General features: G+C 39.4%; 1 protein-coding gene across 2 annotated transcripts in view; it reads left to right on the forward strand.

Annotated features, from left to right (window-relative positions):
• Positions 1–23,201, forward strand: part of SLC25A24 (solute carrier family 25 member 24) — a 59,050-nt gene extending 35,849 nt beyond the window's left edge. For both annotated transcript variants that reach the window (XM_019919785.3, XM_019919786.3), the window contains exons 7-10: positions 3,246–3,353; positions 4,828–4,995; positions 19,653–19,803; positions 21,063–23,201. In XM_019919785.3, the coding sequence (XP_019775344.1) occupies positions 3,246–3,353; positions 4,828–4,995; positions 19,653–19,803; positions 21,063–21,247 (612 nt within the window). In that variant the 3' untranslated portion in view covers positions 21,248–23,201. The remainder of the gene's footprint in view (positions 1–3,245; positions 3,354–4,827; positions 4,996–19,652; positions 19,804–21,062) is intronic.
• Positions 23,202–24,415: the final 1,214 nt, after the last annotated feature.

A 24,415-nucleotide genomic window follows, 5' to 3' on the forward strand; every position in this document is an offset into this window, starting at 1 on the left:
AGGAGCTGTCCAGTAGGACAGGGAGGTTGTGATTGAGGTGAAAAGCCTTTGGAATGGAGCCCTCAGGAAGGCTTACAGAATGAGAACAGTTCTGGGGATATGTCCAGGGAGAAGTAGGAGAAACTTGTAGAGGAGACTGAGAAAGAGAAGCCAAAGAGACAGGAGGAAATCCAGAGAAAGTGACGGCCTAGAAGTCAGAGGAAGAAGAGGGTTCCATGAAGGGTCAAATACTGCAGGGTACTAAATACAATAAACAGTTTATCTTTCAGAATTTACCAGCTCCGAGACGGGAAAGCTTGGTATAAATGTTTCAGTGAGGTAATGAGATGATAAACCAATTGAAATGAGCTGAAGTGAACAGGAGGTGAAGAAAACTGGACAGTAGACACCTTTGTTGGGAGCTTGACTTCAGTGAAGGGAAGGAGAAAAGAAGAGGGAGAGAGTGATAGGTTAGAAGCATGTTGGGTTTTGATACGTTTCATTTTGATGACATGCCTATGGCTGAAGGAAGCATGTCAATACAAAGAAAGAGGTTAAAAAATATAAGTGAGAGAGACTGATGACAAGTGCAGCAGGTATTCAGAGGAAGTATGTGTGTGGACTAGGGAGTGGGGGGGTGGAGGGGCTGGGGGAGAAATAGGTACTAACCAGTCTGCTGGCAGGATTAGCCTTTGACTGTGTGGAGGACTGTTCTCATGTCAGCTCGGGAAGAAAAAGATATAAGTGGATGTGGGTGATTTTGTGGGAAGTGGGCAGGAATACCAAGATATCCTTGCTTGGTGGCCTCTCTGTTCTTCCTTGAGTTCCCAAGAAAGGACTTTTTTTGAGAATGAGGGAGGAAGCGGTATTGGAAGCTGGAGGAGAATGGAGAAGGTTGAAATGGTATTCAAACAAATGGAGAGAGAGTTGAGATAGATAGGATGGATGGAAAGAAAGAAAAAGAAAGAAATAAAGAAAATTGTAAGAAAGAAAGGAAGGGAGGGAGGAAGGAAGGAAGAGAAGGAAAGAAAAGAAAAGAAAAAAGAAAAGAAAAGAAGGAAGAAAAAGAGAAAGAAAGAAAGGAAGGAAAAATTAAAATCCTGAAAAGGATTTTAGGCTGGCTTTGAGAGCACAGCTAAGTCATCTTTGAGAAAGTCAAATTCTGTGGCCTTGAGCAAGCCACCTAAAGTCTCTGTGACTGTTACCTCCTTTCTGGGGTAGGAATTAAGCTTGGTGACATAGTGTTAAGCACCTGTCCCTTTGCCTAACCCTGTACAGGCTCTCTGTCCTCAACTCTTACCTTTGTGCATTGTATGTTCTGGGGTGCAGGGGCCCCAAACCCCTACACTTTAAATATTTATTCACCAATCACTAAAGAATACTTTTGATAGGTGCTTTTGGGATGGGGGTACACTATGTAAACGATGTCTCTGAGGTTCCTGTTCATACGCAGGACGGTTTTCAATAAATTATATTTAATGATGGTGATAATCTGACATGCAGGAAAATCAATAGGGCCTATGCAGAAGGGAGTTTTGGTTAACATTCTGATGCAGTTCAGGAAATGGAGCCTGTGGAAACATTGCTCTTTGGGGGTAAGCAGATATCTGCTATTTGGGGAACTTTGTGAAATCATAATATATTTAATTTTTATCATGAGCAGAGAAACACAGTTTTACTAGGAGGAAGTATTCCTGTGTTTTTGCATTGGGCTCTTTGGATCCCAGGAACAGAGACTGGCTGGCTCAGGGAAGGAGGCTGGAGGTGCCTGCGGCATTAAGGGGAGGAGCCTGCGGCATTAAGGGGAGGAGCCTCAGGAAGTGCAGAAAGTGGAACCTCACTGACCTGTCCCTTCTCCATGTGTCTGCTTCTCTATTGCTTTATCCATTTCTCCCTCAGGTGTCAGTGCCTAATTATACCTGTAGACCCACCTCACATTTCTAGGAGAAGGAATCTGGTTTACCTGGCTTATAAACACAGTCTGTGTTTGGACAGAGATTTTCTCTCCAAGTTGTAGAAAGACAATATTGAATATATTAGTAATAACAACAACAATAACATTTACTGAACATTTGCCATTTGCCCAGCACTGTGCTGTGTTACGTGTATTATCTGATCAAATTCTTTCAACAACCCTGTGAAACTGGGGTTATCACAGATGAGGAAACTGCATGTGGACATGTTCATAAACTTGCTCAGGGCCACATAGACCTAGGGTTCAAGCCCAGGTCTGCCTGACTGTGGAGCCCATGATGCTAACATCCTGCCCTATCGGTATTTCGGCTGCATTTGTGCCAGATTTCCCCCTTTGGCCAGATCAGCTATGTCGGTTGCTTTAGTACTGGTGGGCCAGGCGGGCTCTGGGGTCGAGATGTTAGTATGGTTAAATGTATTACCTACAAAAACTGTTTTTCTAAGTTGTTTTGTTAATATTTGTCACTTATTTATTAGTTTTACTTATACTGGTGAAAATAAACTCATCTTAAAAAAAGGAAAACTATGGGGAAAATATCTAAAAACTGTGAACACTTTATTAACCTGTGCATCTGAGGAAGAATGTTGTGATGAATCTGTTTTAGCAAAGGAGCTACCGGGTCCCCTCTGTGATCATCTGTGTTTTGTGGAATTCTAACTTGAAAATCACTGTCCAGTAAACTGAATGTATTAGCATTCAAACCTTGCTTTTCTGTTAGATATTGTTAATGCAGTGCATTAACAATTAATAATTAATGTGCGTTTTGAGAAACATCATATTGTCAATTGATTTCTAGGAGCTGATTTGTATTTTTGTATTGTCTTAGCTTGGCCTGCCATAACAAAATACCATACGCTGGATTGTTTAAACAACAGAAGTTTATTTCTCACAGTTCTAGAGCTGGGGAGTCTGTCATCACGGTGCTGACCAATTCAGTTTCCAGTGAGGGCTCTCTCCCTGGCTTGCAGATGGCCACCCTCTCACTGTGTGCTCACATAGCCTTTCCTTGGTGCATACATGTTGGGGGAAGAGAGAGAGAGGGGTGAGGGATAGGGAAGGAAGGAGGGAGAGACTGAGCATGTGTGTGAAAGAAAGAGAGAAAGAGAGAGAGGCCCCACCTCATGATCAAACCATAATTACCTCCCAAAGGCCCCAGCTCCAAATACTATCGCATTGGAGGTTACAGTTTCAACATATGAATTTGTGGGGGGGGGGGACGCGAAAGGGGGGGGAAGAACACAATTCATTCTGTAGCAGGTATTAATGTGCATTTAAAACTTTATTTACACAGTACAAGAAGTTGCTTACTGAGGAAGGACAAAAAGTAGGAACCTTTGAGAGATTCGTTTCTGGTTCCATGGCTGGAGCAACTGCACAGACACTTATTTATCCTATGGAGGTAAGTACCATTGTGAAGTCTGATTGCATTAACGGTGTTTGTATTATTATCTATTACCGTGTAACAAGTTATCCCAAGATTAACAGTTTAAAACAACAAGTATATATAATCTCACGGTTTCTGTGGATCAGGAACCTGGGTGTAGCTTAGCTGGGTTCCTCTGGCTCAGGGTTTCTCACAGCCTATAGCAGGGTGTCAGCCAGGGCTGCAGTCACTGCAAGGTTCAACTGGGGATGGATCTGTTTTCAAGCTTATTCACGTGTTTGTTGCCAGGTTTTCCTGGCTGTTGGTTGAAGATATCAGTTCCTTATTGCAGGGTCCTCTCCATAGGATGCTTGAGTATCCTCACAACATGGTAGCTGGTTTTTCCAAATCAGTTATCAAAGAGAGCACCCAAGATAGAAGCTGCAATCTTTGGTCACATCTGCTCTATTCTGTTGGTCACAAAGACCGCCCCTGGTAGAGTGTGGAAGGGGACTACACATGGTGTGAATACCAGGAGGCAGGGATAGTTGGGGGCCATCTTGGAGGCTGGCTCCCATAGTGTTGATAAGAATTATAGCACCCATTCCTCTCCAAAGAGTTTCTGTACCATAAAGTTCGTAATGGAACCTTAGAATTTGGTGGTAATCTAACTGGACATCCTTTTATTAGAGCATAGCTTAGCAAACCATGGACCTGTGGACTGTTTTGTACAACCCTTGAGCTAAGGATGGTTTTTATATTTTTACCTTTTTAAGGTGGTTTAACAACAACAACAACAAAAAAGCAATACCAAAGAATATGCAACAGAGACCTGGTATTTCAGTCCGGCAAAGACGAAAATATTTACTTTATAGAAAAAGTTTGCCAACTCCTGCTTTAGAGCAAGAATAATATTGTAGATGTGGATATCTTTATTGATATGACAAAGCGTTTTTCAATAACTGATAAGACTTAAGAAATACTGTTAGTTTTCACCTTTGTGGTATGCATATTAATATAGCTTTCCTTGCAGGCATCTTAATATGATTGTTCATATCACTCCACACACCCCTCAAAAAATATCCTAACTCAATACATAGGCTGCCTCTTATATCCTCCATCTCAGTTAATAGCATCACCTTCCCTCTTCTCTGCTGGCCCCATCCCAAGTTCCAAGCTAGAAACACTGGGATCATCCTTTACACTACCATTTTCCCCACCCTCCATATCTAATACATCACAATTTTGTTAAGATGTCAATAGATTATCTTCTATTTCCTCTGCTACTGCCCTAATTCAGATCATCTTTACAGCAAAAGGGATCTTCTTGGCTCTGGTCTTAGACCCTTAAGAGAGATAATTTGTGAGAGAGAACACATCAACAAACTGGACAGTCATTTGAGTGACAATATATGCTAGATATTTGTTCTTTGTAAAGTTACGTCTTTTGAATTCTGTGATGATAGCGTTGATGTGAATAATAATACTCATTATATTCTTTCATAACCAGGTTCTGAAAACCAGGCTGGCTGTAGGCAAAACTGGACAATACTCTGGGATGTTTGATTGTGCCAAGAAGATTTTGAAACATGAAGGCATGGGAGCTTTTTACAAAGGTTACGTTCCCAATTTATTAGGCATCATACCTTATGCAGGTATAGATCTTGCTGTGTATGAGGTGAGTTTGTAGCAATCTTTTGAATCTGAAAATGTAGTTAAATAGTTCTCATTGTTAGAATTTGACTTTATATAGAGAGGTACATATGTACCAGGAAACAGTTTGTGACCAAAAGTAGATTCAAGGGTGTGTTCTTTTATCTTTCTTTTCAAGTTCCTTGAATATGAGACCCCATATGCCTGTGGTCACTTTTGTATTAGATTTCCCTGTTAATTATTTTTATTAATGAAGAGAATACTCTCACATTCAGATATAGTTGTTCACTTTTCTAGCACCATATACACAAATTAAATCAAAATAGATTAAAGACCTAAATGTATGACTGGATACTATAAAACTCTTAGAGGAAAACATAGGCAGAACACTCTTTGACATAAATCACAGCAATACTTTTTTGGACCCGTTTCTGAGAGTAATGGAAATAAAAACAAAAATAAACAAGTGGGACCTAATTAAACTTAAAATCTTTTGCACAACAAAGAAAACCATAAACAAAACAAAAAGACAACCTATGGACTGGGATAAAGTATTTGCAAACGATGCTACCAACAAGGGATTAATTTCCAAAATACACAAATAGCTTAATATCAAAAGGACAACCCAATCAAAAAATGGGTAGAAGTCCTAAATAGACATTTCTCCAAAGAAGACATACAGATGGCCAACAGGCACATGAAAAGATGCTTGATATCGCTAATTACTAGAGAAATGCACATCAAAATTATAATGAGGTGTCACCTCACACCAGTCAGAATGGCCATCATTAAAAAGTCTACAAATAATAAATGCTGTGGAGAAAAGGAATAATAATGGTGTGGAGGAAAGGGAACCCTTCTGTACTGTTGGTGGGAATGTAAATTAGCACAGCCACTATGGAGAACAGTAGTGAGGTTCCTTGCCAAATTAAAATAGAACTGCCATATGATCGAGAAATCCCACTCCTGGGCGTATATCCAGAGCAAACTCTAATTTGAAAAGATACATGCACCCCAGTGTTCATAGCAGCACTGTTTGCAATACCTAAGACGTGGAAGTTAACCTAAGTGTCCATCAACAGATGAATAGATAAAGAAGATGTATTTATACACAATGGAATATTACTCAGCCATAAAAAAGAATGAAATAATGCTATTTACAGCAACATGGATAGAACTAGAGATTATCATATTATGTGAAAGACAGAAAGACAAATATCATATGATATCACTTATATGTGGAACCTAAAAAAATGATATAAATGAACTTATTTACAAAACAGAAATAGACTCACAGACATAGAAAACAAACTTATAGTTGCCAGAGGGGAGAGTGGGAGTGGGAGGGATAAATTAGGAGTTTGGGGTTAACATATACATACCACTATGTATAAAATAGTTAACAACAAGGACCTACTGTATAGCACAGGGAACTATATTCAATGTCTTGTAATAACCTATAATGGAAAAGAATCTGAAAACAAGAATGTATAACTGAATCACTTTGCTGTATACCTGAAGCTAATAAAACATTGTAAATTCACTGTACTTCAATTAAAAAAAAAGGTTATTACAGATACAGTTGTTCAGCTTAGCAGATGATATTAGGGATTTTTTTGAGGAGAGAAAAATAAGCAAAAATAGCACATTTTCTTTGGTTTGTTAAAATTTAACATTGATAAAACCAAGAGACTGATGTGGGTAGTACAGATTCATTCCTTGTACTTGTCAACCTGAAGAAACCTAGGAGGCAATAATCAAACACAGTGCATTTATTTGGGATCAAAGAATTGCAATTCAGTACACACAGATTTGCGTATCAATCTGAACAGTGTCTGTTAGGGAATAAAAGTCAGGGGTTTTCTGGGGGGTTTTTTCTTTGTTTTTTTGCGGTACGTGGGCCTCTCACCGTTGTGGCCTTTCCCGTTGCGGAGCACAGGCTATGGACGCGCAGGCTCAGCGGCCATGGCTCACAGGCCCAGCCGCTCTGCGGCATGTGGGATCGTCCTGGACCAGGGCACAAACCCGTGTCCCCTGCATCGGCAGGCGGACTCTCACCCACTGCGCCACCAGGGAAGCCCAAGTCAGGGGTTTTTAATGGTAAAGAAGGGAGGTTTGCATTACAAAGAATTTTAGTTGGAGCTGAAGGCAGAACCTAGTTGACTAAACATGATTGATTGCTAAGGCTATCATTAGAGGGAGGTAAGAGTTCATTACTGTGACAAGTTGCAGGTGTTCTTGCAGAGTTCTTGGACTATCTGTGGTGTGGCCCAGTTCATATGTTTATGGTTCCACCTGGTGAGACAGGCATAAGGTCCACCTCTTGAGTGGCCTTGCAGCTTCATTTTAAAACCCCTTGACATAAGTGACTCCATCTTATGTCACATATCCCCCTTTTGATCAAGATCATTCTCTAAAAGCATTGCCAATCAACTTACAGATTTGCTTTGTCTCACATTGCTGGGATGGACCTGTCCCAGAAAGTCATGTCCCATGTTGGGGGGGAATTTTTAATTTCCAGTGGTTATTTCAAGGAGTCAGTGTCATAGGGTTAGACCACTGGGCAACAGGGAGGCACAGGAAATGACTCCTAGGAGATTTGGTGGCTTGTAAGGCAGTTGTCCTTGTGGCCTGATTAGCCAAGTTATTTCTTTTGGTTTCATCTGAATTTAATTTTGGATGCCCAGGTACCCTAATGATGGCTAGGACAGGTGGAAATTGGATCGATTCCAATGATTTATTGACCCAATTTTCATTCTTAATCTGGCTTCCCCCTGAGGTTAAGAATCCTCTTGGTTTCTAAAGCATGCCAAAGTCATCAGCTACCGTAAAGGCAAAGCGACAATCTGTACAGGTATTCACAGTTCTACCTTCTGCTAGGGTGCAATCTCTAGTTAAACCATGGAGTTCTGCCTGCTGGGCTGAAGTAGCGGTCAGCAGTGGAGCTGCCTCAGTTACTTCAAAGGAGCAGATGATTGCATACCCAGTACAATATTTTCCTTTGCCGTTTTTCAAACAAGAACCATCAGTAAGCCATGAAATCTCAATGTTAGCAACAGGGGTTTCTTGTAAGTCAGCTCTAAGGGTTAATAACTGATCAGTCAGGGTCAGACAGTCATGAGGAGTTTTGTCACTAAGTAAAGGGAGAAGGGTTGCAGGGTTGAAGTTGTTGTAGCGGGAAAGGGTTGTGTGAGAAGTCAGTAATGAAATTTCATGCGGGGTAAGACAGCTTGCAGGAAGGTGTTGAGTGTGATGAGAATTGTGCAAGCCTCCTACCACATGGGGGAACATAGATGGTGAGTGGAGAGCCCGTAACTATTTCCTCAGTTGATGCTGTAAGGGCTGTTGCTGCTGAAATAGCTCTCATGCTGGAGGAAGGCCTCTGGCTACAGGTCTGATTGTTGAGTGTAATATCCAAGGGGTTGGTGTTGACCTCTGTGCCTTTGAGTAAGCGCTCCTAAGCCATTTCTCTTCTTTCGAACATGGAGTGGAAAAGGGGAAGCTAATAATTAGTATGTCGTAAAGCAGGGGACTGCAGAGTCCACTTTTCAGGTTCTGGAGCCCTAAAGACGTTTTCTTCCCACTCTAAAGGATCTGGTCTTTAAGCTTTGAGAGGCTGGGCAACTAAAAAATTAAGTATCCAGTTTCTGTAGTATCCAGTCAGCCCGAAATATCTTTAAAGTTGTCTTTTGGTTTGTGGCTATGGGAAATTTAAGACACTTTGAATCCTATTAGGGTCTTAAAGGAGTCCTTAATCCGAGATCAGGGGTCCTAGGTATATGACCTGTGTTTGAATAAGTTGTAATTTCTCTTTAGAGACCTTTATGACCTTTAGTTGCTAACAGCCTGGGGAGATGGATGCTATCTTCCTCACTTGCCCCGTTGGAAGACAAGCAAAGAAGGTCATCAACCTATTGAAAAGGATGGACTCTTACAGAAAAATGACACCTGCTAAATCTGCTTTTAGGATCTGTAAAAAGTAGGAAGGGCTTTTAGTCTAGACTTGTGGCATGACAGTCCAGATGTATTGTCCTTCCCACATGAAAGCAAATAAAATTTGACTTTCACAATCCACAGAGATGCTGAAAAAGGTGCTACAGAGGTCAGTTATAGTGAAAAATTTATTCTCTGTAGGTATTGCCATTAAAAGGGTATGAGGGTTAAGGGCAACTGGATGATGATTGATGACAATGTTATTTTTTTTATTTTTTTTTTATCTTTTACATCTTTATTGGAGTATAATTGTTTTACAATGGTGTGTTAGTTTCTACTTTATAACAAAGTGAATCAGTTATACATATACATATGTTCCCATATCTCTTCCCTCTTGCGTCTCCCTCCCTCCCACCCTCCCTATCCCACCCCTCCAGGCAGTCACAAAGCACCGAGCTGATCTCCCTGTGCTATGCGGCTGCTTCCCACTAGCTATCTACCTTACGTTTGGTAGTGTATATATGTCCATGCCTCTCTCTCACTTTGTCACAGCTTAAAATTCCCCCTTCCCATGTCCTCAAGTCCATTCTCTAGTAGGTCTGTGTCTTTATTCCTGTCTTACCCCTAGGTTCTTCATGACGTTTTTTTCCCTTAAATTCCATATATATGTGTTAGCATATGGTATTTGTCTTTCTCTTTCTGACTTACTTCACTCTGTATGACAGACTCTAGGTCTATCCACCTCATTACAAATAGCTCAATTTCGTTTCTTTTTATGGGTGAATAATATTCCATTGTATATATGTGCCACATCTTCTTTATCCATTCATCCCATGATGGACGCTTAGGTTGTTGCCATCTCCGGGCTATTGTAAATAGAGCTGCAATGAACATTTTGGTACATGACTCTTTGAATTATAGTTTTCTCAGGGTATATGCCCAGTAGTGGGATTGCTGGGTCATATGGTAGTTCTATTTGTAGTTTTTTAAGGAACCTCCATACTGTTCTCCACAGTGGCTGTATCAATTTACATTCCCACCAACAGTGCAAGAGGGTTCCCTTTTCTCCACACCCTCTCCAGCATTTATTGTTTCTAGATTTTTTGATGATGCCCATTCTGACTGGTGTGAGATGATATCTCATTGTAGTTTTGATTTGCATTTCTCTAATGATTAATGATTTTGAGTATTCTTTCATGTGTTTGTTGGCGGTCTGTATATCTTCTTTGGAGAAATGTCTATTTAGGTCTTCTGCCCATTTTTGGATTGGGTTGTTTGTTTTTATGTTATTGAGCTGCATGAGCTGCTTATAAATTTTGGAGATTAATCCTTTGTCAGTCGCTTCATTTGCAAATATTTTCTCCCACTCTGAGGGCTGTCTTGTGGTCTTGTTTATGGTTTCCTTTGCTGTGCAAAAGCTTTGAAGTTTCATTAGGTCCCATTTGTTTATTTTTGGTTTTATTTCCATTTGTCTAGGAGGTGGGTCAAAAAGGATCTTGCTGTGATTTATGTCATAGAGTGTTCTGCCTATGTTTTCCTCTAAGAGTTTGATAGTTTCTGGCTTTACATTTAGGTCTTTAATCCATTTTGAGCTTATTTTTGTGTATGGTGTTAGGGAATGATCTAATCTCATACTTTTACATGCCCTGTCCATTTTTCCCAGCACCACTTATTGAAGAGGCTGTCCTTTCTCCACTGTACATTCCTGCCTCCTTTATCAAAGATAAGGTGACCATATGTGCGTGGGTGTATCTCTGGGCTTTCTATCCTGTTCCATTGATATATCTTTCTGTTTTTGTGCCAGTACCATACTGTCTTGATTACTGTAGCTTTGTAGTATAGTCTGAAGTCAGGGAGCCTGATTCCTCCAGTTCCTTTTTTCGTTCTCAAGATTGCTTTGGCTATTCGGGGTCTTTTGTGTTTCCACACAAATTGTGAGATTTTTTGTTCTAGTTCTGTGAAAAATGCCAGTGGTAGTTTGATAGGGATTGCATTGAATCTGTAGATTGCTTTGGGTAGTAGAGTCATTTTCACAATGTTGATTCTTCCAATCCAAGAACATGGTATATCTCTCCCTCTATTTGTATCATCTTTAATTTCTTTCATCAGTGTCTTATAATTTTCTGCATACAGGTCTTTTGTCTCCCTACGTAGGTTTATTCCTAGATATTTTATTCTTTTTGTTGCAATGGTAAATGGGAGTGTTTTCTTGATTTCACTTTCAGATTTTTCATCATTAGTGTATAGGAATGCCAGAGATTTCTGTGCAATAATTTTGTATCCTGCTACTTTACCAAATTCATTGATTAGCTCTAGTAGTTTTCTGGTAGTTTTAGGATTCTCTATGTATAGTATCATGTCATCTGCAAACAGTGACAGCTTTACTTCTTTTCCGACTTGGATTCCTTTTATTTCCTTTTCTTCTCTGATTGCTGTGCTAAAACTTCCAAAACTATGTTGAATAAGAGTGGTGAGAGTGGGCAACCTTGTCTTGTTCCTGATCTTAGTGGAAATGCTTTCAGTTTTTCACCATTGAGGACAATGTTGGCTGTGGGTTTGTCATATATGGCCTTTATTGTGTTGAGGAAATTTCCCTCTATGCCTACTTTCTGCAGGGTTTTTATCATAAATGGGTGTTGAATTTTGTCGAAAGCTTTCTCTGCATCTATTGAGATGATCATATGGTTTTTCTCCTTCAATTTGTTAATATGGTGTATCACGTTGATTGATTTGCGTATATTGAAGAATCCTTGCATTCCTGGAATAAACCCCACTTGATCATGGTATATGATCCTTTTAATGTGCTGTTGGATTCTGTTTGCTAGTATTTTGTTGAGGATTTTTGCATCTATGTTCATCAGTGATATTGGCCTGTAGTTTTCTTTCTTTGTGACATCCTTGTCTGGTTTTGGTATCAGGGTGATGGTGGCCTCGTAGAATGAGTTTGAGAGTGTTCCTCCCTCTGTTATATTTTGGAAGAGTTTGAGAAGGATAGATGTTAGCTCTTCTCTAAATGTTTGATAGAATTCGCCTGTGAAGCCATCTGGTCCTGGACTTTTGTTTGTTGGAAGATTTTTAATCACAGTTTCAATTTCAGTGCTTGTGATTGGTCTGTTCATATTTTCTATTTCTTCCTGAATCAGTCCTGGCAGGTTGTGCATTTCTAGGAATCTGTCCGTTTCTTCCAGGTTGTCCATTTTATTGGCATAGAGTTGCTTGTAGTAATCTCTCATGATCTTTTGTATTTCTGCAGTGTCAGTTGTTACTTCTCCTTTATCATTTCTAATTCTATTGATTTGAGTCTTCTCCCTTTTTTTCTTGATGAGTCTGGCTAATGGTTTATCAATTTTGTTTATCTTCTCAAAGAACCAGCTTTTAGTTTTATTGATCTTTGCTATCGTTTCCTTCATTTCTTTTTCGTTTATTTCTGATCTGATATTTATGATTTCTTTCCTTCTGCTAGCTTTGGGGTTTTTTTGTTCTTCCTTCTCTAATTGCTTTAGGTGCAAGGTCAGGTTGTTTATTCGAGATGTTTCCTGTTTCTTGAGGTAAGATTGTATTGCTATAAACTTCCCTCTTAGAACTGCTTTTGCTGCATCCCATAGGTTTTGGGTCGTTGTGTCTCCATTGTCATTTGTTTCTAGGTATTTTTTGATTTCCTCTTTGATTTCTTCAGTGATCACTTCGTTATTAAGTAGTGTATTGTTTAGCCTCCATGTGTTTGTATTTTTTACAGACCTTTTCCTGTAATTGATATCTAGTCTCATAGCCTTGTGGTCAGAAAAGATACTTGATACAATTTCAATTTTCTTAAATTTACCAAGGCTTGATTTGTGACCCAAGACATGATCTATTCTGTTGTTTTTGAATGGAATGTCCTATAAATATCAATTAAGTCCATCTTGTTTAATGTATCATTTAAAGCTTGTGTTTCCTTATTTATTTTCGTTTTGGATGATCTGTCCATTGGTGAAAGTGGGGTGTTAAAATCCCCTACTATGAATGTGTTACTGTCGATTTCCCCTTTTATGGCTGTTAGTATTTGCCTTATTATTGAGGTGCTCCTATGTTGGGTGCATAAGTATTTACAATTGTTATATCTGCTTCTTGGATCGATCCCTTGATCATTATGTAGTGTCCTTCTTTGTCTCTTCTAATAGTCTCTATTTTAAAGTCTATTTTGCCTGATATGAGAATTGCTACTCCAGCTTTCTTTTGGTTTCCATTTGCATGGAATATCTTTTTTCATCCCCTTACTTTCAGTCTGTATGTGTCTCTAGGTCTCAAGTGGGTCTCTTGTAGACAGCATATATATGGGTCTTGTTTTTGTATCCATTCGGCCAATCTGTGTCTTTTGGTGGGAGCATTTAGTCCATTTACATTTAAGGTAATTTTTGATATGTATGTTGCTATTCCCATTTTCTTAATTGTTTTGGGTTCGTTATTGTAGGTCTTTTCCTTCTCTTGTGTTTCTTGCCTAGAGAAGATCCTTTAGCAGTTGTTGTAAAGCTGTTTTGGTGGTGCCGAACTCTCTCAGCTTTTGCTTATCTGAAAAGGTTTTAATTTCTCCATCAAATCTGAATGAGATCCTTGCTGGGTAGAGTGATCTTGGTAGCAGGTTTTTCTCCTTCATCACTTTAAATATGTCCTGCCAGTCCCTTCTGGCTTGCAGAGTTTCTGCTGAAGATCAGCTGTTAACCTTATGGGGATTCCCTTGTGTGTTATTTGTTGTTTTTCCCTTGCTGCTTTTAATATGTTTTCTTTGTATTTAATTTTTGGTAGTTTGATTAATATGTGTCTTGGTGTGTTTCTCCTTGGATTTATCCTGTATGGGACTCTCTATGCTTCCTGAACTTGATTAACTATTTCCTTTCCCATATTAGGGAATTTTCAACTATAATCTCTTCAAATATTTTCTCAGTCCCTTTCTTTTTCTCTTCTTATTCTGGAACCCCTATAATTCGAATGTTGGTGTGTTTAATATTGTCCCAGAGGTCTCTGAGACTGTCCTCAGTTCTTTTCATTCTTTTTTCTTTATTCTGCTCTGCAGTAGTTATTTCCACTATTTTATCCTCCAGGTCACTTATCCATTTTTCTGCCTCAGTTATTCTGCTATTGATCCCATCTAGAGTATTTTTCATTTCATTTATTGTGTTGTTCATCATTGTTTGTTTCATCTTTAGTTCTTCTAGGTCCTTGTTAAATGTTTCTTCCATTTTGTCTATTCTATTTCCAAGCTTTTGGATTATTTTTACTATCATTATTCTGAATTATTTTTCAGGTAGACTGCCTATTTCCTCTTCATTTGTTAGGTCTGGTGCATTTTTATCTTGCTCCTTAATCTGCTGTGTTATTTTCTGTCTTCTCATTTTGCTTATCTTACTGTGTTTGGGGTCTCCTTTTTGTAGGCTCCAGGTTCGTAGTTCCCGTTGTTTTTGGTGTCTGTCCCCAGTGGCTAAGGTTGGTTCAGTGGGTTGTGTAGGCTTCCTGGTGGAGGGGACTAGTGCCTATGTTCTGGTGGATGAGGCTGGATCTTGTCTTTCTGGTGGGCAGGTCCACGTCTGGTGGTGTGTTTTGGGGTGTCTGTGGACTTCTTATGATTTTAGGCAGCCTCTTTGATAATGGGTGGGGCTGTGTTCCTGTCTTGCTAGCTGTTTGTCATAGGATGTCCAGCACTGTAGCTTGCTGGTCGTTGTGTGAAGCTGGGTGCTTATGTTGAGATGGAGATCTCTGGGAGATTTTCGCCATTTGATATTACGTGGAGCTGGGAGGTCTCTTGTGGACCAGTGTCCTGAAGTTGGCTCTCCCACCTCAGAGGCAGAGCACTGACTCCTGGCTGCAGCACCAAGAGCTTTTCATCCACACGGCTCAGAATAAAAGGGAGAAAAAGTAGAAAGAAAGAATTAGTAGAAGTAGAAAGAAAGAAAGATAGAAAAGAAAGAAATAAAGGAGGGAGGGAGGAAGGAAGGAAGGAGGGAAGGAAGGAAAAAAGAAAGAAAGAAGATAAAGTAAAATAAAATAAGATAAAATATAATAAAGTTATTAAAGTAAAAAAATAATTATTAAGACAAAAAAAAAAGGGACGGATAGAACCGTAGGACAAATGGTGGAAGCAAAGCTATACAGACAAAATCTCACACAGAAGCATACACATACACACTCACAAAAAAGTAAAAGGGGAGAAAATCATAAATCTTGCTCTAAAAGTCCACCTCCTCAATTTGGGATGATTCATTGTCTAAAGGAGGGAAGTAAGGAAAGAAAGAAGATAAAGTAAAATAAAATTATTAAAATAAAAAGTAATTATTAAGAAAAAAATTAAAAAAAGAAAAAAAACACGGATGGATAGAACCGTAGGACAAATGGTGGAAGCAAAGCTATACAGACAAAATCTCACACAGAAGCATACACATACACATTCACAAAAAGAGGAAAAGGGGAAAGAATCATAAATCTTGCTCTGAAAGTCCACCTCCTTAATTTGGGATGATTCGTTGTCTATTCATGTATTCCACAGATGCAGGGTACATCAAGTTGATTGTGGAGCTTTAATCCGCTGCTTCGAGAGATTTCCCTTTCTCTTCTTTGTTCGCACAGCTCCCGGGACTCAGCTTTGGATTTGGCCCTGCCTCTGCGTGTAGGTCGCTGGAGGGCATCTGTTCTTGTCTCAGACAGGACGGGGTTAAAGGAGCCACTGACTGGGGGCTCTGGCTCCCTCAGGCCAGGGGGGAGGGAGAGGCACTGTGTGCGGGGCGGGCCTGCGGCGGCAGAGGCCAGCGTGATGTTGCACCAGCCGGAGGCGTGCCGTGCGTTCTCCCGGGGAAGTTGTCCCTGGATCCCGGGACCCTGGCAGTGGCGGGCTGCACAGGCTCCCTGGAAGCGGGGTGTGGATAGTGACCTGTGCTCGCACACAGGCTTCTTGGTGGCGGCAGCAGCAGCCTTAGCGTCTCATGCCCGTCTCGGGTCCGTGCTGTTAGCCGCAGCTCGCGCCTGTCTCTGGAACTCCTTTAAGCAGCGCTCTTAATCCCCTCTCCTCGCGCACCAGGAAACAGAGGAAAGAAAAAGTCTCTTGCCTGTTCGGCAGGTCCAGACTTTTCCCTGGACTCCCTCCCGGCCAGCCGTGGTGCACTAACCCCCTGCAGGCTGTGTTCACGCCGCGAACCCCAGTCCTCTCCTGGCGCTCCGACCGAAGCCCGAGCCTCAACTCCCAGCCCCACCCGCCCTGGCGGGTGAGCAGACAAGCCTCTCGGGCTGGTGAGTGCCGGTCGGCACCGATCCTCTGTGCGGGAATCTCTCCGCTTTGCCCTCCACACCCCTGTTGCTGTGCTCTCCTCCGCGGCCCCGAAGCTTCCCCTTCTGCTACCCGCAGTCTCCACCCGCGAAGGGGCTTCCTAGTGTGTGGAAACCTTTCCTCCTTCACAGCTCCCTCTCACTGGTGCAGGTCCCATCCCTATCCTTTTGTCTCTGTTTATTCTTTTTTCTTTTGCCCTACCCAGGTAAGTGGGGGGTTTCTTACCTTTTGGGAGGTCTGAGGTCTTCTGCCAGCGTTCAGTAGGTGTTCTGTAGGAGTTGTTCCACGTGTAGATGTATTTCTGGTGTATCTGTGGGGAGGAAGGTGATCTCCGCATCTTACTCTTCCGCCATCTTCCCGGAAGCCATGCGACAGTGTTATTAATAGCCCTCAAATCTTGGACAAATCTCCATCCTCTTTTGTGGAGTTTCTTAATGAGGAGAATGGGTGTATTACAGAGACTAGTGTAGGGGACTATGAGGTGTTGTGTTTTGTATTCCTCTATGATTGGTTTAATTCCTGCTAAGGTCTCAAGATTTAAAGAATATTGTTTAATGTTAGGAAGAGGCTGACTGCGGTCAATTTGAATTTTAATTGAGGGAGCCAAATGAGCCTGCCCAACGTGGGTTGTGGATTTTGCCGAGTCTCTCAGGGACGTTCTTGAGTTTTAAGTCTATGTTACCTTCCAAGCTTGTCTTAAGGGCAAAACCTGCTGATAGGGTTGAGGAGCTTGGAATGCCATCAGTTGTTGAGGGGTTGAATTAATTTCAAGGATACTTTCACCTCTTGGGACAAAGGGATACAAGTATTGATCTCTCTTCAAGTCTGTGCTTTCAGTTCCTTTGGGTGTATACCTATCAGTATACAGAATTGCTGGGTCATATGGTAATTCTGTGTTGAGCTTTTTGAGGAACAAACTGTTTTCTATAGAAGCTGCACCATTTTTCATTCCCGCTAACAGTGCGTTTTCATTCATCCTTGTTAATATTTGTTAGTTTCTGGGTTTTGTTTTTTGATAGTGCCCATCCTAACAGATGTGAGACAATATCTCATTGTGCTTTTGACTTGCATTTCTCTGATAAGTGATGTTGAACATCTTTTCATATGCTTGTTGTCCATTTATTTATCTTCTTTGGAGAAATGTCTATTCAAGTCCTTTGCCCATTCTTTAATTAGGTTATTTTTTATTGTTGTTTAATTGTAGGAGTTATTTATTTATTTTGGATATTAAATCCTTATCAGATATATGGTTTACAAATATATTCTCCCATTCCGTAGGTCACCTTTTCACTCTATTGGTTGTTTTCTTTGCTTCACAGAAGTTTTTAAGGTGATGAAATCCATTTGTCTATTTTTGCTTTTTTGCCTGTGCTTTTGGGATCATATCCAAGAAATTGTTGCCAAAGCCAAGGTCCTAAAGCTTTTATCCTGTGTTTTCTCCTAGGAAATTTATAGTATTAGGTCTTATGTTTCAGCCCTGGATTTATTCTGAGTTAGTTTTTTGTATATGTTGTAAGATAAGGATCCAACTTCATTCTTTTGCCTGTGGGTATCCAGTTTTTCCAGCACCATTTTTGTTTATTAATTTTTGGCCCCACTGCACAGCATGTGGGATCTTAGTTCCCCAACCAGGGATCGAACCCGTGCCCCCTGCAGTGGAAGCACAGAGTCTTAACCACTGGACTGCCAGGGAAGTCCCCCCAGCACCATTTGTTGAAGAGACTATCCTTTGCCCAATGTGGGGTCTTGTCACCTCTGTTGAAGATCATGCGCCCATGTATTCAAGAATTTATTTCTGAGCTCTCTATTTTGTTCCATTATTCGATGTATCTGTCTTTATGCTAGCACCACATTATCTTGATTGCTGTTGCTTTGTAATATACATTGAAATCAGGAAGTGTGAGGTCTCCAACTTTGTTCTTTTTCAAGGTTATTTTGGTTAGGTGGGGTCCCTTAAGATTCTATTTGCATTTTTTTTCTATTTCTTCAAACAATGTCTTTGAAATTTGAATAGGGATTACATTGAATTTGCAGTTTGCTTTGGGTAGTGTATTAGTATGTTTGGGCTACCATAACAAAATACCAGAGACTGGGAGGGTTAAACAAAAGAAATTTACTTTTTCACAGTTCTGGAGGCTAGAAGTCCAAGATCAGCGTTCTGGCTGATTTGGTTTGAGGTGAGGCTCTCTTACTGGCTTGCAGACAGCTCCCTTCTTGCTTTGTTCCCAGAGGGAGAGGGAGAGAGAGTTGAGTGAATGAATTCTCTGTTATTTCTTCCTATAAAGACACTAATCCTATTGGATCAGGACCCCACTGTTATGACCTTGATGTTGCCAGAGAACCTTCATAAGGTGATAGAATTTTGAGAATATCTATAAATTGAGGGGTACAAAGCCAATAAAGAGGGGGAGACAAAAATAAATAAAATGAATAAGTAAGAAAAATATAGTGAGATCTGAGAGGCAAGGAATGATAATGGATCCTAGGATGTAGAAGAAAATGATTATGGGACACACAGAGAGGACTTACAGGATCATGTATATTTTATAGGATTTTAAATTAATTGTTTTAAAAGTGCATTTTCCTACCCCCCCCCCCCCATTCTGGTGTTAATAGTGTAAATAGTTGCTTAGTTTCTAGTGAATCACTTTTCTTTTCTCATGTTTGTAGTTCAGACATGGTTATCTTTAGCCTTATTGACTTTTTCTTGTCATATTACAGTACTAAATGGACCTTAAATAAGACACTTAAATATAATCTTTGTTTTCAAATTTATAGAGATTTTCTTGTTATATAATTGTAAGGTCCAAGTATGCAGTTACATTTTATCTTAAAATATTTAAACTAGTATATAATTTTCCCCACATATTAGCATATATTTTAATACTTCAGATATTTTTTATTTAAAAAGTAGATTATACATTTCTCTCAATTAATTGCCTTCTAATGGAAATACAAGGACCTAGGATAATAGGGAAGAAGCATAGCCTGAGGATCCATATACTTAATTCAGCACCCTTGTTTAGAAAACCCCACTGAGACTAACTTTCCTCATTTCTAAAATCAGAAGAATAGCTCCACCTCAGAGCTTTTGTAGAAGGACTGAATGAAATAACATATGTGTAAAGTACAAAATTAGATGCAGTTTGTAGTATTATATTATTTTCATTGATAAGCACCGTAGGAAATGTTTAGATCCTAGTCTGGTGTGCTGTTGATCTTCACATTTAGTTAGAAGAAGATGAGCAGCCAGTCACACCTCTCATGTTTTGAATCCCCTGTGGCTTCCCCACCTCTCTACAGAGCTGCTGCTTCCTACAGTGGCTGTGCCGCCCAATCTTGCAGAAATGTGTCCTGTCTCATAAGGATGAGAGTAGCTGTGAGAACATTCATGTTGAGTGAAAGCAGTTGTAAAGTTAGTTGTTTATTATTTTTCTTCTTTTCTGTTTCTCTGGCAGCTCTTGAAGTCCCATTGGCTAGATAATTTTGCCAAAGACTCTGTAAACCCTGGAGTCGTGGTGCTGCTGGGATGTGGTGCCTTATCCAGCACCTGTGGTCAGCTGGCCAGCTACCCCTTGGCTTTGGTGAGAACACGCATGCAGGCTCAAGGTGAGTTTTGGATACAAGGATGACACTGATAAAGTAGTGCATCAGTAACGTGCTTTTGGAACTTCAGGTTCCACTGAGACAGCAGAGTGTGGTTTTAAGAGAGTATTTCTCAACGTTTTTGCATTATTGCCTCCTTAAGGAAGCTTTTTAGAAATTCTTTTCCAAATCAGTTCCTCTTCATGAAATTTTAATACCACGGCTACTCTGTGCATAAATTGTATGTATATCTGTGGTTTATGCACAGAGTAAGATTTTCATGCTCCCGTTGAGAGTGCATGTTTTAAGAGTACAGTTGGCCCTTCATATTCGTGGGCTCTGCATTCATGGATTCAACCAACTGTCGATCGAAAATATTCAGCAAAAAGACTCCCAAAATCCAGAAAGTTCCAAAAAGTAAAACTTGCATTTGCCATGCAGTCCGCTCTTTACATTTGTATTTACAGATCATCTACATTGGAAGTACTGGTTAATTAATGATTGACTGCTTGGTTGGGGGAGGGAGGTTGGTACTTGGAAGAGAGATTGGGGATAGAGGCGTCTCAATGCTCAGGGAGTACTGTTTAAAGAAATGGTAGTGGGTGAGATTGGCCAGGGATAAAGCAGAAAGTGAAAGAAAAGCACAGAATGAATACTACTTTAGCATAGCAATAAAAACCAGCAAATCATAAGAAAAGAGAATACTGAATCAGACGGCAGGAGAGCCAGGAGGGCGCTGTGTAATCAAAGTCGAGGAGACAGTGTCACAGTGGGGAGGAATCACAGTTCAGAAGTTGTAGGTTCCATAATAACAAACAACTCCAGCCACCATTTACTGAGAATTTGACAGATGCCAACTGCTTTACATATGTTGCTACTGATTCTTTCAGTGCTGTGCAGTTTTCATTCCATTTACAGAAGAGAAAGACCATCAGCTTTCAGCTCTCTCACTTGGCTAGCTAAGTGTGTTGAGACAAGTTTCTCTATCTTTCTAAACCTCCGATTTCTTACTTATTAAATGGGTATAATAACACTTGCCTTAGAGGATTGGTATATAAAGTAACTAACTCAATATCTAACACAGAGTAATCACTCATATTTGTTATAATCAAGGCATTCACTGTTAGGTGCCATACAGGGAGAATTATTTCTTGGGCCCCTTGGAATAAATTTTATCCTTTTATTCTGTTCGTTCTAGAAAATCATTCTGAATCATAATTGCATAGTCATAATAAAACATGCATGAATATTAAATTAGCCTGGTTTATTTTTTAATTTTCTAGCCATGGTAGAAGGAACCGCACAGCTGAACATGGTTGGGCTCTTTCGACGAATAATTTCTAAGGAAGGAATACCAGGACTTTACAGAGGCATCACCCCAAACTTTATGAAGGTGCTTCCTGCTGTAGGCATCAGTTATGTGGTTTATGAAAATATGAGACAAACTTTAGGAGTAACTCAGAAGTGATATGCTGAATTTTTTGCTTTAGCATAATTATTGAAACTTTCAACCATCTCCAGAGTGACCTTTTCTCCTAGAGCTGCAACAAGTCCATGGCAAAAAGAAGCTGTATTTTTTTTTTTCACAAAAGGGAAGAGCAAATCATTGGTAACTTCAAACATTTGGACTCAATTTTATACATTCAGAAATGCTAAAAATCATTGTCTTGATAAGCTCATACAGTCTTGAAAAGGCAATAAAATTATATTTTTTCTTATTAGTCCTTTCTACAAATCTCTGCCTGGAATCCTAAATCTGAAAAAATGTACTTGCTGAACTAAATTTGCTTTGTATGAATTATAAATCTTTGATCTTTATTTTGGTTGGTTCAAGTTTATGCCAGTTCCTTTATACTTAAATATCTTTTTCTTAAAAACAAAATGATTGCAAAACCTAGAAACTTAAATTATTTATGTATTTTGAATGTCTTTATAAACTTCTTAAAATTTCCTTTTAGGACCATTCATGGAGAGTCATTGCATGAAAACATAATCTTACAGCAGCTAAATAGGTATAAGGTCTATAATCTTTTTTTAAGCTGAATAAGAATGAACATAAGCGGCAGAACTTCAAGGCATGTGAATACCCTGGTCCACTTATAAGATTTTTGTGTAAGGAAGAGTGATAAAATAATATTTATTTCAGTGAGCACTTCTCCATTTGTCTTGTACTGTTATTTGGTTCCCAGGATGACACACTGATTGTCAGTAGATTACTGTTAAATTATCAACACAAGGCAACTTATTTGAAAAATTCTGTTTATTGTCATTGCTTTGAAAAGCACCAGGAAACAAAACCCTTTTACTTGTATCAGTTTCTGAAGAGCATCTCTCTTCTCTTTGTCCTTTGTTTCCTACTTGAGTCAGACTTCCATTTTAATCAGGAAGGCTTCTGGGGACCATTCTTGGTTATCTGAAATTTCTTAATTACGTGAAGTAGGTTGATCATGGGTGAATGGCGTTCTCACTTCCCCCTCACTTTTAATTTATTTGACCCTGCAGTTCTCAATTTGGGCAGCACAAAGCTAGGAGAATAGTATATATTAATTTTATATATTTGGTACTATAAATGAAAGGCCCAATTTACAAACATGTACATTCATATTTTCTCTTTCCCCCAGCTTAGAAACACATTATGATATAGAAAATTTGATTTATAATATTGATAGCATGTTTTTATTTTACTGAAGCCATTTTTTGTAATCAACTATCTTTTCTGATTTGTGTGATTAGGACTTAGAAAAATATTTATTAGTTGAAGTTATTCTTATCATTTTTCAATTTAGTTCTTTTTTTTTAATATCTTTATTGGAGTATACTGGCTTTACAATGGTGTGTTAGTTTCTGTTTTATAACAAAGTTAATCAGCTATACATATATCCCCATATTCAATTGAGTTCTTAAACTCAAGTTTTATTTCTAGTAATTTGTTATAAATTGCCAACATTTCAATGGAAATGTAGTGACATAATAGACATTTACTTTATTTGAAACTACCTCTCATATTTTCTGAACCAGAGAGAAATGTTGGACTTGTGTTTGTGAAACATATCCTAACATATAGTTTTCATTATGTTAATTATACCTGATAAATGTCTCAGTGTTTTTATAATACATATGATAAGAATGGGACTCTATCTTCAGGGTGTTTGTACTTTTGAATAATACATAAATGACAATATTAAGGAACATGATTAGCTCTTTTTTCACTTGTAAAATTATGGAATGAGTAAAATTTCAGCTACTGAAAAATATTCATTGTTCATTATGAATTTAAATTGTTCGCTCTTTAACATTTGTAAGGAATGAATGTGATTTATCTGTGTATCTTGTGTCTTTTGAAAAGAGCCTGGAGTTGAAGATAGTTTATTTCTGGCATTACTGCATATTTACTTTCTGTTTATATTAAAATGTTTTTGAAATGTCTTGTTTCCTCATTTAAAAAAAATAGCGTAACTAAGGCAAAAAGAATGGCTGTGTCTTGCAGTTTATATCTTCGGCAGCAGTTTGAATAGTCTGTATAGAATTACTGAATAAGACTCACTGTAGTCTTTCCAAATATTTTGGCCTTTTCTGAACAGCCATAAGTTATTACCTCTGTCATATATTTTGGTATAAGATGATGTTTTTCGTGATGTCCAGATTCCACATTTACCATTTAGGGTGATACCCCCGGGGCTCATAGTGCCAAAGAGAGTCCAAAGTCACGGGGCTCCTTGGCACATCTTGGTGGAGTACCAGTGTGTCTTGAAGTTGTGGGAAACAAAAGCTAAGTAAGTTTACTGGTAAGTAATTAAAACAATTTTATAATGCAGATTTTACACCTGTAAAGATTATAAAATTTGATTAAAAAAAATAAAACATAAGACTGCAAAGAAATTCTGCTTTCCAACTTGAATGCTACCCAGCCTCCAGGAAAAACGTATTTGCCCTCCTTGGCTCTCAGGGACCCTTTATTAGAAAAATGTCGCCAATTTGTTTCTTACACGTTTGTCTTGTATCCCCATCCAGAGCGTAAGCTTCACGTGAACAGGCATTGCATTTTATACTATTTTGTTTTTTGAGCTTTACATCAGGTCACATGTATAAAAGTATAGCATAGGTTCCCTATGCCCAAATAAGAATTTTCCCAGCTCTTTTGTTCTCATGGAATTTCTTTGTTTTGAGAAGAGCACCAAATGAGTAATGATATGTGTGAAGAGGATCAACCAATAACCCTCCTTTTCCTCCTTTGCCATATTCCCTGCTTGGGAGAAACACAGAGCAGACTGAGCTCATCAAATCGCTCTCCGGGAGAGCATGCCCTGCAAAATTCCATCTGCCCTTCTGCTTCCATGTAGGACAGAGCTGTGCAAAGGTCCAAGCTGCCTGGGCCTGGACCTGGACCTGCTGCAGCCCTCTGACCACAGTGCAATTGAAGACACCTGTTCACAGCCTTCTGGTTTTTTTGTTTTTTGCTTGTTTTGTTTGTTTGCAAATTGGACTCCACAAGCCTATACTCAGATGCTCGGCCATAGCCACTGCAGCGTTGTTTGTTGTGAAAGCAGAAGTGCCCCAAGCCTGGGCCACTTGGCATTTATTCTGTAAACATTCACTTGCTCATTGGTTCTTTCAGTGAGAATTTATTAAACACCTA

This window comes from Tursiops truncatus, chromosome 1 (genome assembly GCF_011762595.2).
Source record: "Tursiops truncatus isolate mTurTru1 chromosome 1, mTurTru1.mat.Y, whole genome shotgun sequence".
NCBI lineage: Eukaryota > Metazoa > Chordata > Mammalia > Artiodactyla > Delphinidae > Tursiops > Tursiops truncatus.